General features: G+C 48.1%; 2 protein-coding genes across 8 annotated transcripts in view; both read left to right on the top strand.

Moving 5' to 3' along the window:
- The window catches only part of SEPTIN6 (septin 6), a 32,383-nt gene extending 27,387 nt beyond the window's left edge, over positions 1-4,996 (top strand). For 2 of the 7 annotated variants that reach the window (XM_075107124.1, XM_075107127.1), the window contains one exon: positions 1,393-2,490. In XM_075107124.1, coding sequence (XP_074963225.1) covers positions 1,393-1,408 — 16 coding nt within the window. In that variant the 3' untranslated portion in view covers positions 1,409-2,490. Of the gene's footprint in view, positions 1-559; positions 769-1,392; positions 2,491-2,551 lie in introns of those variants that run through there. The other 5 variants (XM_075107125.1, XM_075107121.1, XM_075107123.1 and 2 more) reach the window with 5 other exon arrangements.
- A 489-nt stretch (positions 4,997-5,485) lies between these two features.
- NKRF (NFKB repressing factor) lies at positions 5,486-13,968 on the top strand. The gene is made up of 3 exons (XM_075107120.1): positions 5,486-5,937; positions 9,380-9,501; positions 11,605-13,968. The coding sequence occupies exons 1-3, from the start codon at positions 5,741-5,743 to the stop codon at positions 13,587-13,589; spliced, it is 2,304 nt and encodes a 767-aa protein (XP_074963221.1). The 5' UTR covers positions 5,486-5,740; the 3' UTR covers positions 13,590-13,968.
- Positions 13,969-14,040: the final 72 nt, after the last annotated feature.

The following is a 14,040-nucleotide window of genomic DNA, read 5'->3' as shown; positions in this document are numbered from 1 at the left end:
GGCATGGGCAGGCTTGTGGACTGGATACGGTTGCCTGAAAGGGTTAACAAACCTGGGCATAATGAAGTGTCTGCAGTGCAAAGTGCCAGAATCTATTGTAAAACGAAGGCTCATTTAAACAAAGATGCGTAAGAAATGCACCTGCCTGGCAGGAGAGCAGCATCCTCATTAGGGTTATTAGTTAAACTGCTAATGACAGTGGTCTACTTACAGCTAGGTTGAGTGTGTTTAATTGAGCCTTTTTAATTTGCCGTTGATTCTCTGGTGAGAGGAGAAAGAAAGTTCCCACAGGAATGTCTTGCTTCTTGACAGAGCAGCAATAGTTATTGTCCAAGGCAAGGTTTCAAGCACCCCAGACTGAGGTGCGCGGGTCTCTCCAAGTAGGAACCTGTTGGAATAGCAGCACTTAACTATAAAACACTCTAAAAACTCATCCTTGAGTCCACCCTTCCCTGCAGACAAAGCTAGGATTTACATTCTCTCTAGGGTACAGTCCAAACGAACTTATGGTCTACCCTTGAATAGGGAAAAGCTGATTCCAGGATTCCTTCCCTCTTAGCTCCACCATGGGAAATGGAAAAGCAAGTAAACATTACCCTGTCAATGAGAGGCATTTGAATTTAATTTCAATGGGACGTTCCACTTAACAGAAGAGCTTCAGAAGGGTCTTGCACTGGCTCGAACTGGAGCTTGGAGTCATCTTGAGCAGTCCAGTTGAATGAATGTCTCTGCTGCCAACAGTAACTGTAAAACAATGAAAAGAACAATTCTCTGCTTATCAGGCTCTGAATGTGGAAGAATAAGCTCAAAGAATAACTGTTCATTCTGGTGCTGAGCACGAAGGCACAGCTAAAGTGCAGTTACAGTGAACATTAATGATTTTTGTTGGTTTTGGATTGCTTTTGGCAGTCCTCGTAACTGTACACTGTTGTGTGCTGGGCTTTGAATCAAATTAAGTTCTTTGTTCCCACTATACAAATGCAGGCAGTGCTTTTTTCAATGGGCATTTGTCCTTGCTAAATTAAATATGTATATATGGTGCTTTTCCAGAATTCAGAAAAATACTCTCCATATTGATACGTAAAGCATTGCAGGGCTTCACTGTTTTGCAAGGACACAAACAAGTCACAGTTGATGAGTCCTGTAGCTTGCAAAACTGTGAAAGGATTGTTTCAGAAAATGAATTTGGTTCATCCCACTGCTGAGTGTGTGTGCGTGTATGCATGCGTGTGTCTGCATTAAGCATGTTTTGTAATCAAATTAAACCTTATTAACACTTAGCAATATTTCTCTTTTTTTTGTGGTGTGTTAGGAAACATTTGTATTCTTATTTTGGTTTATTTTGTCATTAATCCATAAAACCATTAATCTGCCTTTTTCTTTCATTTTCAGTTCGGGTTTCCTGTAGAACCTTTCCCTTCACACCAGAAGCGAATGCCCCCACATTCAGTTAACACGCAGCTATGCCATTGTGCCTGTTTGCTCACCTTTACTCATTGCTCCCTTCCTGTGCTCACACCATTTTGTTTTAAGCAAGAGTCCGCGCCCTTGGCTGTTCTGGGTTATGGTGGTTCTTGTGAAGAACTCGGCAATAGCCTATGTGGAACTGGCAAGAGACGCTCCTTGCTGATGCCTCTTCCCCTTTGGGCAGTAGCAGGCTGCCGAGCGCTCGTAGGGCTAGTGTCCCCTCTGCTCAGCTGCTCGGCTTTTTGTCTCCCCCTCCACTTTGTGCAAGGGCTGCATGGTAAGAGAGTGCAGCTGCTTGGTGGTACGCATTTAGCCCCTACCTTGGGACCGCTGTGAATGCAACCCGATGCTGCCGTGGGGCGGAACACGGTGTCTCAAGAGACTAACTGCCCTCTCCCCTTTTGAATTTGCTGTATCTAACCCCTCATTACTCCCCTGTGCTGCCCTGCGTGACTCAAATAATTTTAAAGGACTTTTTGCAAAACTTTACATCCTCGCAGGCATGGGCCTGAGTCCAAACCTCTAGTCCCCAGGCTTGGGGGATTCTCAAATTTGGATCCACGGTTTGCAACTAAGTGTTCTCTGAATGCTGCAGGGGTCACGAAGGATCTCTTGCCTTGTCTCCCTCTCAGTGTGCTGGCCTGGATGCACATCCTGGATCCAATCTCAGGGAAGGCTGGTTACCCTGCTATACATATCAGTGTTTGTGAAGAAAGACAATGTTTCTTTGACTTTCTTCTCAGTGATTCCAACAGTTTCTGGTTTTAATGCAAAAAGTATTACCTTTATTTTTTTATTTGGCATCTGTTTAGAAGTGTGCAGATGCTGACAGGTTACTTCTCATTTTCTATTCAGCAAAAGCCTTGTTTTACTACAAGATTTGCACTAGAAAGGAGGGTGTTTTGCTCACTGGGGCCAGGAGTTCACTCTGGCCAAGTGCAACTGTGGTTTGCCTGCAGATGTCTTCTCTGTGTATTTCTGGATGAGTTTTGTTTTTAAATAAAGACTTCATCAGACAGTGAATTCTGGTTAACATTTACTTCTTTTTTTTTTTGTTTTTGTTTTCTTTGCCCTTCTTTTACAGTAACCCATGGCTCTGTACTGAGTAATTACCCCTGAATACAATGGGCTGGAATGGACCTTCATTTACTTGTTAAATCGGAGGGTCTAATAAAACGTGACAGCATTTCAGCTGTGACCTTTCCATGGTGTTACCCTTGCTCTCTCCTATATCCTCATTGTGATTCTGTCGTTACTATGTACTGGTGGTTATTGCTTTTATTAAACGTGTAAAATTAGTCCTAACAAGGTTTCGGATGCTGCAGCTTTAAATCCCACAATATTTTTTTCCCCCTGCAAGTAATGGATTCCCCTTTCTCCTGGTCCTTCTCCACCCAGATAAATAAGGGATGAGGAAATAAGTTCTGTGAGTTATTTTTGCTGGCAAAATAACGATGCAGTTTAAATTTATTTATTGGTGACGTTAAAATGACAACACGACCTTAGTTTAATTAGTGCATAGTTGAGAGATAAAAAACTCTTTTCTCTTTATACTTGGTGTCATTTTCATGACATCATCTATCTTTTTTTTGTTTTTTTTTTTTTTCTTTTGCTAATTCATGCTACCTGACGACTAGCGTGTAATCCTCATTTCCATTTCAGACTTGCTTGTTGTGACCCTGATCCTTCAGTCACGCTGTGCGCAGGCTAAGTTCTCTGTGTGTGTGTGTGAATCCACACCTCCTGGCCCCGCTGAAAGATCAGGATGCGCGCTGCCTTATAGTTTCAACAAAAACCCTTCCAATGCTGGGTTTTTGGAAGATAAGCACACCTCAGACCTAGCCGTGATAATGCTGGTTTTAGTGCAAGCTGCTGCTGAGAATTTTACTAGGAGGGTAGTCTGGCTGGTGCTAAAGCCTCACGAACGGTTTCTGCATACAACGCATTATTCTGGCTAGCTGCTCGAGCAGCAGCAAACTGTATGCAGTAACCCAGATCGAACGATGGTCCTGTCTCTGTTTCCAGCAATCAAGGCAGTTAAAACTCTTGATTGCAATGTATTTTCTCAGGCATTCCGTTTTGCCATAAATACAGTTTTATTTCCCATAAGTCTTTGACTGGTTTGTGGTTGGTTTTTTTTTTTTTTTAAGCAAGTGAAAATAATTTGAGTATTGATTTCTTCCTCTACCGTCAAATGTCGGTCTGCTCCCCGGACCAGTCAGTATCAGTCTGTCAATGATTGCTATATTATTTGCTAAAAGAACCATTTAATGTGGGGGTTTTTTTTACCATACTGCAGGTCACCGGCTGTTCTTCCTGACCATTTGCCTTACTAGAATGTTATTTGAAGTTATGTGAAGTCTAAAATGACTTTAAAGTAAAAAGTGTTACTTGTGTGATATCCTTGAAGCACTTGAGGTACCGCAAGGAAGTTCCGTCTCTCCTCTGTCAGCTGTTTTCGTGTTGCATCCCTTTTTCCTGCTTTTTAAATGTCTTTCTCTTTTTTGCTAATCTTCTGTTTTTTTTCTCTTTTTTTCCCCTTTTCTCTCTCTCTAGCTTTTTTTAATCTGTCTTTGCCAGCTGCACTGGGGCTGAGGGAGAAGACTGCCACTTCTAGAAGAGTTTAAGGGTCTTATGTCTGGGGAGGGGGGGAACAAATCTTCAGTGTTAGTGTCTTGGAGAGAAGAAGCTCTTTTACTGACTTGCATGGTATCCAAAATTGAAGTGTCTTGTAATTTGTGTGACAAGACAGGGTAATACGGGGGAACTGATTGTTTACCTGGAGTTCTGAAGAGCAACAGAAACGTGATGTTTGGACTAACAATGTAGCGAATACATTTTCAAACATTGTTACAGGCATTTTTTTTTTTTCTAATTTTGTCTTTAATAATGTCATGGGCTTCTATGAGGAGTGAAGCCTAAGGAATATTTTCAATATTCTGTTGTTTGATTGGTTTTGGAAACTGTGCGTTCAGAGTCAAAGGAAATATAGACATGGTGCAATTTGCTCTGTTGGCAGCCACGAAATATTTAACAAAGAAATAAAGAAGTGTGTGTTTTCATTGGTGTCCTCCTCTTGTCTCACCACCTTATTAAACGAGCTCCATCGGCTGGTGGACGTGGGTCGAGTGGTACTTTTCCCTCCCCCTAACTAAACCTCCTCTTGTTCTTTAAAGTTAGAAAAAAAGTTAGCAGTATCAGGAGGGAGAGGCGATGCTGACAGGTGGCATCATCGTCAAACAGCGCGCCATCCACCTCGCCCGTGAGCAGGGCGCAGCATCCCTGGAGCGTGCCGCAGCCAGCCTCGCACCTCTCGCCCCTCCGTCCTGCCCCGACCCGCTCGCCGCATGCTTTTCCCGCCTGCCATCTTCTCTCCCCGATCCTGGTTTTCTTTCCTTTTTACAAACGGAACCGTGCGAGAACCACACCAAGTTATATATTTACATGACAAACGCTGAAGAAGCAGCACTGTTTAGCCTGATACCTTTCTAACTTAAATGTAAATTTTAAATAAAAAACACGAAAGCCTGCCCGGTGTGCTATCATGTTTGCTGCTTGCACGTCCGCGTGGATCCCACGAGCGTGAGGTGGCCACCGGGGCCGGGGGGGGCGGGGAGAATCCCGAGGCCCTGAGGGCGTTTTCACTCGCCCCCCGGCGCAGAAGCACCCACCCGAGCCTGCCTGCCGGGGGTGGCACCGGCCCCCTGCGAGCTCGCTCCGGTGACCCAGCGTTACCGGGGACGGGACGGGGACGCTTGGCCCGGGGTGAGCCCCGTCGGGAGACCCCCCGGTGAGGCGGGGCGGGGGGGAGGGGGCGGCCTCGGGCGCCGGTGAGCGGCAGGGGCTGCTGAGCGGCAGCTGGGGTCGGTGCGGGGGGCACGGGCCGGGGTCGGCCCGGCGTCCCCTCCCTCCCCGGGGCTCCCCGGAGGCCCCGTCCCCGCCGCCGCTCGGGGGAGCCCGTCCGTCCGTCGCGGCGGCAGTTTCTCGCGGCGTCTCGCGCGCTCGTGACGGGAGGCCACGTGACGCGGCACCGGCCGGGCCGCTCCGCGCGAGCCGGGGGGCAGATCGCCGCGGCGGGGGGGAGGGGAGGAGCGCGCTCCCGCCACACCGGCACGGGCGGGGCCGAGGCCGCGGCCGGGTCCGGCGGGGCCGAGGCGGGGGTCGGGCCCGGCGCTCCCCGGCGGCCGGCGGAAGAACCGCGGCCTGGTCCACACGTGGGGCCTGGTCCCCGCCGTGCGTGCCCGCCGGCGGGGCCGGCCCCTCGCCTCCAGCCATGCCGCCGCCGCCGGAGCCGGAGCCGGTGCCCGAGTCGGTGCTGGAGCAGTGGCGGCAGTACAACGAGACGGAGCGACAATGGGGGCTGCGCCGCCGCTTCATCCTCCGCCACCTCCACGGCTACCCCGGCGCCGCCATCGACCAGCTCCTCTCGCTCTCCGTCCTCTGGACCAACCACGTCTTCATGGGCTGCAGGTGAGGCCGTGGCGGCACCGGCAGCGCTCGGGGCTGGGGAGACCTTGCGGCGGGGCCGGGGCGGCCCTGAGGGGGGAACTGGGACTGGCCCTGGGCGGCCCGGCCTGTCAGCCGGGAGCAGGAGGGTCTCCCGGGGCGGGGGAAGGGACCTGGGCGCCCGCTCCGCCGTGCTGCCGGGCCGAGCCTGGCCCCGGCTGCCTTTCACAGAGTAACCCCGGAAGAGCTCCGGGGCGGAGGAAGGGCCGGGGCGGCTCCCGGGCGCTTTGCTTTGCAGGAATATGCGTGTGTTTGTGCGTTGGGCGGCGAGCAGCCTGCTGGAAAAGTATACGTGTGCTTTAAAATCAGTTCTTGACGTCCCACCCTGAGGGCTTGTTAAGGTGCTGCGCTTCGTAATTGAAGTGAGAAGAAAGCATCCCTCTAGGCATAAAGCAGCCTACACGGCCCCCTTGCAGCTCGGGTTTTCTGCGAGACGTAGCCCCGGTGAGTGGAAGCGGTTTCCCCTCATCAGGATTACTGTTAAGGCGCAGAAACCACCGCACCGTAACTGGCAAGGTTGCGGAGATCTGCAGGAACATCACCCACGTCCCGGCTGACGCTTGTGCTGTTGTGATTATTTTTAACTGGACCTAAGGGCTTTAAAGACAGAAGCAACTGCTTAACGACTAACTTCAGCAAATCGTGCAGTGGCAGAGGAGCTTGCAAACACGGAAGGGCACACAGTTTGGCTTTTATTAATGTTACTATCCCAAAGCCTTGTTGAGGCATATCTTGTGTCAGTTCTACAGAGCCAAGCCAACCTCTTTAAAAGTAGATCTGCGTGTTTTCTAGTTTCTTTCTGGCCAAGTACTAAACTATTCTGCTCTGCAAGCGCCAAAATTGAGTATAGTTTTAAAACAGCTTCAAATTCCAAAGCTCGGTAGTACGTTAAAGTTGAATGCATCTTTTTAAGATGTAGTGTCGTTGGCCCATTAGCTCATCTTATGTGTTTGTGTGCTGTCTTAATGGAGGGCCTTCTTTGTGATAGAGCTTTTTGGAAGCTGTGCAATAGTGTGGTGATAGGGTGCCAATAACAGAAGTGAAGAGCTGTGGCAAGGTACTAAATCCTAAAAAATGATGCAATTTAAGCCTGTAAGCGCACGTAATTTCCTGGATGAACATCTCTACCTGCAACTGTCGGGAGACATGAGCGATAGGTTTAGGCATGATGCGGTGCAGGGCCATTACCAGTGAGGATGTTTCCCCAAAGCTTGTGTTGTCCACGAACGTGAACCCTTCGCACGGCCAGGGTGAACGCACTGTGCTGTTGAAGAGCAGTTGGTGGCTTTGCTTAGAGTTGTCTGGGGAAGGGAGGGGACCCATGGCTTTCTCTGGAACTGCCTTTTGCTGCTTGGGAAGAGCTGTTTTTGCTGTATCAAGTGAATAATTTCAACGTTTGGGGGATTTTTGTGTTTTTCTCTTAAGTTTGTTGGTTTTGGTTTGGTCGGGCTTTCTGGGTGTTTTTTTCGTTTTGTGTTTTTGTTTGTTTTTTGAACACTTGCTAGCTGAAGGCAAACTGTCAGAGTAAATACAAATAAGAGTCTTTGCTGATGACACCTGAAGAAGTGTTGTGGTGGGGGATGATCTGGAGGATGTCCAGAAGGCTCAGAAAACACGGTATATGAGGAAGGAGTTAAGTAACAGGATTCATTTAGTTCAGGGGTGGATGAGAGAAGAGGCATGTGTTCTCAGGTATGTTAAAGGTGGCTGCAAAATGGTGGGGGGAAGGGAGGAAAGCATTTATGCTCCAGAGCTCTTGGGATCAGGGAAAGAGGCAACGTATATAAGTCACACCAGGGAGACTTTAGTTAGGCATCGGAGGCATGGGATTTCTCTGCCTCCATGTGCAGCCTCCACAACTTAAGATTTCTAAGGCCAGGTTAGACAAACACATGTTGCAACTGGCTGATCTTCCCTGGGCAGAAATCTGAGCCCCAGACATCTCCATCCATGAAGAAGAGTGACAGACTCCTGTCAAATCTAAGGCTGTTCTCCCACCCTGCTGGAAAAGGGCATCATCGTCCCTCACGTTCCCGTTACAGGCAGTGTACTCTTCTCCCTGTAAGCCAGAGAAAGGACTAGAGATTCCCATCCCTCTCCCTTCTGGCTGCAGCAGGATGAGGGTATCGCCACTGTCCATCTCCCTTTGATCCCTCTTGGCATTTTCTTCCCATGCACAGCTCCACTGCCTCTCTGCTGGGGCAGAGCTGTGCTGGGTACCTGCAGGTGAAACAGGGACTGCGGTGGTGTGTGGTCGCAGAGTTCTTGCCCAGTAGTTTAAATGGATCTAAGTTCTGCCTGGCCCTCTAAATAGGGAACAGGAAGGGCATTTCTTGAGTGGAGAGTGAGCAGATTTCCAGAGCCCTTGGAACAGTCGTATTTAAAAGCTCGTGCAAATTATTGCAGCACTTGCTATTGGGACAGCTGCGGACTCTTGTCTGTGGGCAGTGACTTGATGCTTTTTGACTTTTGAAGGTGAACACACCATGGAACACATGCAAGATTGCTTTCTTTTCCTTTCTGAACCACAGTGTGAAGCTGTTGAGGCTAGCTTCAGGCCATGTTTGTAGGTTCTCCTTGGTTAGAAAGGTTTGGGGTTTTTCCTTGTTCGGCTTCAGCCATGTAAATGGCTTGAAAACATGTGACAGATCCCCAGAGCAATGGAGAACTTAGGTGGTCGGGAATCTAAGGGCAAGAGGAATGGGGTTGTGCATGTGTGTCCTGCCTGTGCAGACCTACGAGCATGCTGCAGCAGGGTCAGGGTTGGCACAGAGCTAGTTACAGCCACCTCACCTGTGTCATGGCTCGGGGATTTAAAACATTTCAGTTGCAGCTACCAAGCTAGAAATTAGTATGGCTTTTTAAAGAGCAGTCGATAAGGCTGAGCAGTGCCTTTGTCATCTGACATCCGTGATTTCAGTATTGATGACGTACGGTCTGTGGCTGCTGACCCAGACAAGACTTCAGTGCCAGCCAGTCGCTCCTTTGCTTAGTTCGCTGAAGCTGCGACACCCATGGAGACTCCTTCTCCACACCCCTGTGTTCTTTAGTGTTCCTAGTAGTTCTGCCAAATGTTGTATTTTGACAGATAATGTATTTAATTTTAAAACACCATCAGTTTGGTGGCTGCATAGTTTGTTATTCACGAATGGGTTTGCTTAGAGCCAGGTAGCTTGTTAGCCAGTGTGCAGGCTCTCTGCCAGCACTGAACTAGCTGTGGCACGAGGCTGGCGGCCGGGTCCCTTTTTAATACTCCAGCAAAATCAGGGGGAGCATCTCCCTTGCACCAGGTACTGTGTCTCAGGAAACTTTAGTTCTTGTTTTGCATAATAAAAGCTTATGTGTGCATATATGTGTTGCCCCTGTGGGACCAGTTCTAAAGTGGTTTGCTGTTGAATCCGCACAGGTATGGCTTGCAGGTCATGGAGAAGGTTCTCAAGATGGCCGAAGGCATCGATATCGGGGAAATGAGGACGTACGAGTTGGTCCCTAGCAGGAAGCTAAAAAGATGCCACTCTCCATCTGACAGTGAGTATATCTGCTGTGTGTCAAGGGGGACACCCTTCCTTGTTGGTGGGCATTAGTGGGAGTGTGGGGAGAGCAATGCGCCACGGGGACACCTCCGAGAGAGCCAGCGCGGCAAACTAAAGGGCAGCGATGTACTCTGCTGGATTGCAGCCATTCCCCCTCCTCTGCCATGTTGTGGGGTGTACAGAAATCATGCAGAGTTCTCTTTTTGCTTAAGAAAATATATTTTTTCATTGAAATTACCAGGGAAGTGATTTTTCCCTAGCGATAGTGTTAGGGAATTGAATCTGTCTGCCCTTCTTCGCTGTGGTGAGGGGTTGTGTTCTGACCTGAGAAGGGATTGTACATGTACACGGAGATGTGGAGCTCAGCTTATTGATTCTGAGTGCCTGGAGCACTGGGTGATGGTGGTGGGGGATTTAATGTTGGTTTGGCTTTTTTTTTCTTCTCCCTGCTGGGCCTGGAAGAGTCCTGCATATGTCATCCCAGTCCCATGGTCGCAGGGATGGATGTTCCAGCTGTAGCTTTGCCAGTGGAGGAAATGCAGCAAGCAGAGAGGGCTGGTGTTCAATGGCCCCATCCACTGGCTCCTCTCTAGCGCCTCCAGAGCTCCCTGCCCTCTCTCCAGAGGGAGCGGTGGCAGAATTGTCCTTGTGTGCAGGTGCAGGTTGCGGATGCGAACAGGCAGGCCCTTGCTTTGTGGGGCAGCGTCAGTCAGTGGTTTGGCTGTTTAAAGCACAAATGGACCGACAGGACAGGAGTCCTCTAGTCTGGCTATAATCTGTAGCTCTGCTGAAGTTTCCTCCCTTACTCAGGCACCCAGCAGTCTTTCTGGGCTTCCATGGGCCATCTGCAAAACTGAGAAGACACCTACTTTTCTCCTGTGTTTTGTCTTCCTCTCAGGCAGCAGCTCTGAGGGGAAGGGTTCTCTATTGCATGTTGCACAGACAGCATAAAGAGCTGTTCTGCTGGTGAGCGCCTTTAGATGCTGCTGCAGTGCAATCATCAAAATACCAAACTGAGAAAGAAATGTAAACCTTGCCATAATTCATCAAAACTGATGACCAAAGGATTTAACGCACCTGTAAGAGCTTTGTCACCTGATTTAAAGATGAAGGCATGTTTATGCTATATGCAAAATGATCTTTTCATCTGCAGTGAACTAGGCTATGATAAATAAGCTATGGTAGCATGATGTCTAGACAGATGCATTGCCTGACCTATATTGCGGTTGCACACATTGGCGTTGGATTAGGCAGCTCATTCCAAGGCGCTGAGGTGGCCTTTTGCGCCTCTGGTGAAGTTACACACATGTACCTCTTCGGCGTGTGGGGGCTAAATCTTTCACAGTCTTGTATAACCATCTTTTAGATGTAACATATTTGCTTATGAGCTACTTGATTCTCATTTGCTGCATTAGCTGTGCATACCAGGATATTCTGCTGCATTTGCATTTCTTCTGGTTAAGAAAGAAGAGGTCTACCAGTAATGTGTAATGGCCCCCCAGCCACTGCAGCTGTCACCTGAGGCTCGGGCAGATTTCTCCATGTTTGGTGTCCTTTAGCCAAGGATAGTTATATTTACAGAAAATATGCTTCTATCAACACTGTCATTAACAGCCCTGCATGTTTTGGAAAGCAGGGTTCCGTATCACTGTGTTTCTCCATCAAATGAGAAGTCCTGAAAATAAAGTCAGAGTCAGAGCTGAGGCTCTAGTCCCGCTTTGGTGTTCTGTCTTATTGGCCAAGGTTTTTACCTGTTTTGGTAGCTTTAAATGGTTTAAGTTCAGAAATGACTGGATGGGTTCAGTGGGCAATGTTAGGGGGCAGAGCAAGCGATTTGGACCTAAAATCCATGTAACTGAATATGTAGAGATTTTTGTTTTGTAGTTGTGAACCTGGAAATACCACTGCCGTGACCCGCACAAGAATGCGTGGTCTTACCTGATCAATTGCAAATGTCTTTGGAAGGAAACCTTTTGATTTGTGGCTAAGAAGTAGGAATCCTGTGTCCAGAGCCTTGCAGGCTCCTCCTGGAGATCACTCTGTATTTCCCTGTCATAGCACACATCGGTAATCTTGTCATTTCCTTCCACCCCCATAGGTCCAGAGCTGGAAGAGATTCCTGAGCCACCCAAAAAGATGGTCCCCAGGTTCCGGGTGCGACCACGTTTTGAACCCATACACTTTGTCACCAGTGCTGAGAAGGATGGCAAGAAGGAAGATCCTCTGGATAACCAAATGCAGGAGGTGAACCAGGAGGCAAATACAAACAGCATAGCACAGCCAGCTGAAAACTGTACAAATTCTTTTGTGAATGCCCGGGAGGTGGATCCCCAGCTCTCCAACTCAGCTGGGTTGGGCTTTGCGGGCCAGGCAGCAGCAGCCAAGGCTGTGAATAGTATGGACTCTACCACAAGCAGTGCATTGCAGGTTTCTGTTTCTCCTTCAACTGTCCAGTCTTCATCAGAGACTTTCCCTCCGTCAGCTATAATGCTGAAGCAGAGTTTTATTGAGAAACTGTCAGCAGCTGTCTGGAAAAATCTTGCTAACCCAGATGCAAACACTGGGACTGATAAAATTAACTATACGTATCTTTTGACACGTTCTATTCAGGCATGCAAGACAAATCCTGAATATATTTATGTTCCTCTAAAAGAAATCGCCCCTGCTGACCTCCCCAAGAGCAAGAAGCTCCTAACAGATGGCTTCGCTTGTGAAGTGCGATGTCAGAATGTTTACCTGACCACAGGTTATGCCGGCAGCAAAAATGGATCCAGGGATCGAGCCGCGGAGCTGGCAGTCAAGCTGCTGAAGAAGCCTGTGGAAGTGAGAGTTGTTCAGCGGAAGTTCAAGCACACCTATCACGAAGACTTGGTGGTGTGCGAGGCAGGCGTGAGTCGCCCTGATTTCCCTCCTGCTCTCAAACCTCATGAGGAGTTTGTAGTTGCCAATAGAGACTGCGTCCCGATGCAGCCTGGTGCTGAAGCCGTGAAAGGTTCCGCTAACACCAACAAGCACTGGACTACTTTTGTCCTCACGGAGAATGCCAGTGACGCAATAGGAATACTTAACAATTCTGCCTCATACAACAAAATGTCTGTTGAATATAAATATGAATTAATGCCCAACCGCTCATGGCGTTGTCAAGTGTATCTACAAGATCACTGCCTAGCCGAGGGATTTGGCACTAAAAAGACCAGCAAGCACGCGGCAGCTGAGGAGGCACTGAAAATTCTGCAGAAGATGCAGACAAATATAGCAGCCATCAAAGTGACCCAGGTTCAGAAAGTGGGCTGCTCATCACGGGGCTCTGGAAGGAAGAAGGACCTGAAGGACCTCGTGGTTTATGAGAACTCCAGTAACCCGGTGTGTACGCTGAACGACACCGCCCAGTTCAACAAGATGACGGTGGAGTATGTCTTTGAAAGGATGACTGGCATGCGATGGAAGTGCAAGGTGCTGCTTGAAGACGAATTCATCGCAGAAGCAGTTGGAGTGAAGAAATCTGTCAAGCATGAGGCAGCAGAGGAAGCCGTGAAAATCCTCAAAAAGACTCAGCCAACTGTTGTCAATAACCTAAAGAAAGGCACTGTTGAAGACGTCATCTCCAGAAATGAGATTCGGGGTCGATCAGCAGAAGAGGCTTTCAAACAGAAGATCAAAGAAGACAACATTGGGAATCAAATTTTAAGAAAGATGGGCTGGACAGGCGGTGGCCTAGGGAAAGATGGTGAAGGAATTAGGGAGCCTATTTCGGTGAAGGAGCAGTTTAAAAGGGAAGGACTTGGGCTTGACGTGGAAAGAGCGAACAAGATCGCCAAAAGAGATATCGAAGAGATCATTCGAAACTATGCACGCTCAGAAAGTCACATTGACTTGACTTTCTCCAGAGAACTGACCATGGACGAGCGGAAGCAGATACATCAGATTGCCCAAAAGTATGGTCTTAAAAGTAAATCCCACGGGCAGGGGCACAACAGATACCTGGTGGTAAGCAGGAAGCGGCGCAAGGAAGATCTGTTAGACCAGCTGAAGCAAGAAGGCCAGGTTGGGCACTACGAGCTTATTATGCCTCAAGCGAACTGAGGTCAGGTGTCCCATTTTACCAGAGACTGAGCTTCCTAGATATTCAATTAAAGAAAGAAAGAGATGCTGCATTTTTCTTGTTGTGGGTTATATTAACGTTAAAGTCTTTTACTTTGTTAATATAATTTCTAAAATGTTGTTAGACATTTAGAACTGACCAAGTTCTGTTCAAGTATATTAGCACAACCCAAAAGCAGTAGTGCTGTTACTGTATGTGTCTTTGATATTACTTGTTCCTTCACATTTTAATAGTTTTGTAATAGCAAAAACACATGTCCAACGAGAAGGAATTTGACATAATTTAAAATTATAGTTCCCTTATTCTTCTTGGCCGAGGAAGGAAAAAAATGCCTTTTTTTTTTTAATAAAATAATAAAAAGCAAAGGAAATGCAGTCTGAGGGAATAAACCTGTATGTAAAGTTGGTATTAATGACAATAAAAAATAAAGTT

Source organism: Phalacrocorax aristotelis, chromosome 11, assembly GCF_949628215.1.
Source record: "Phalacrocorax aristotelis chromosome 11, bGulAri2.1, whole genome shotgun sequence".
Lineage (NCBI taxonomy): Eukaryota > Metazoa > Chordata > Aves > Suliformes > Phalacrocoracidae > Phalacrocorax > Phalacrocorax aristotelis.
The sequence above is the reverse complement of the archived record's forward strand: the minus strand, read 5'-3'. Positions and strand labels throughout refer to the sequence as shown.

What these genes read in the sequence shown, in the direction of transcription:
- NKRF (XM_075107120.1), top strand. Translation starts at nt 5,741, where the DNA reads ATGCCGCCGCCGCCGGAGCCGGAGCCGGTGCCCGAGTCGGTGCTGGAG. An exon ending in CACGTCTTCATGGGCTGCAG is followed by an intron (nt 5,938 to 9,379) that starts GTGAGGCCGTGG and finishes GAATCCGCACAG; the next exon opens with GTATGGCTTGCAGGTCATGG. An exon ending in ATGCCACTCTCCATCTGACA is followed by an intron (nt 9,502 to 11,604) that starts GTGAGTATATCT and finishes CCACCCCCATAG; the next exon opens with GTCCAGAGCTGGAAGAGATT.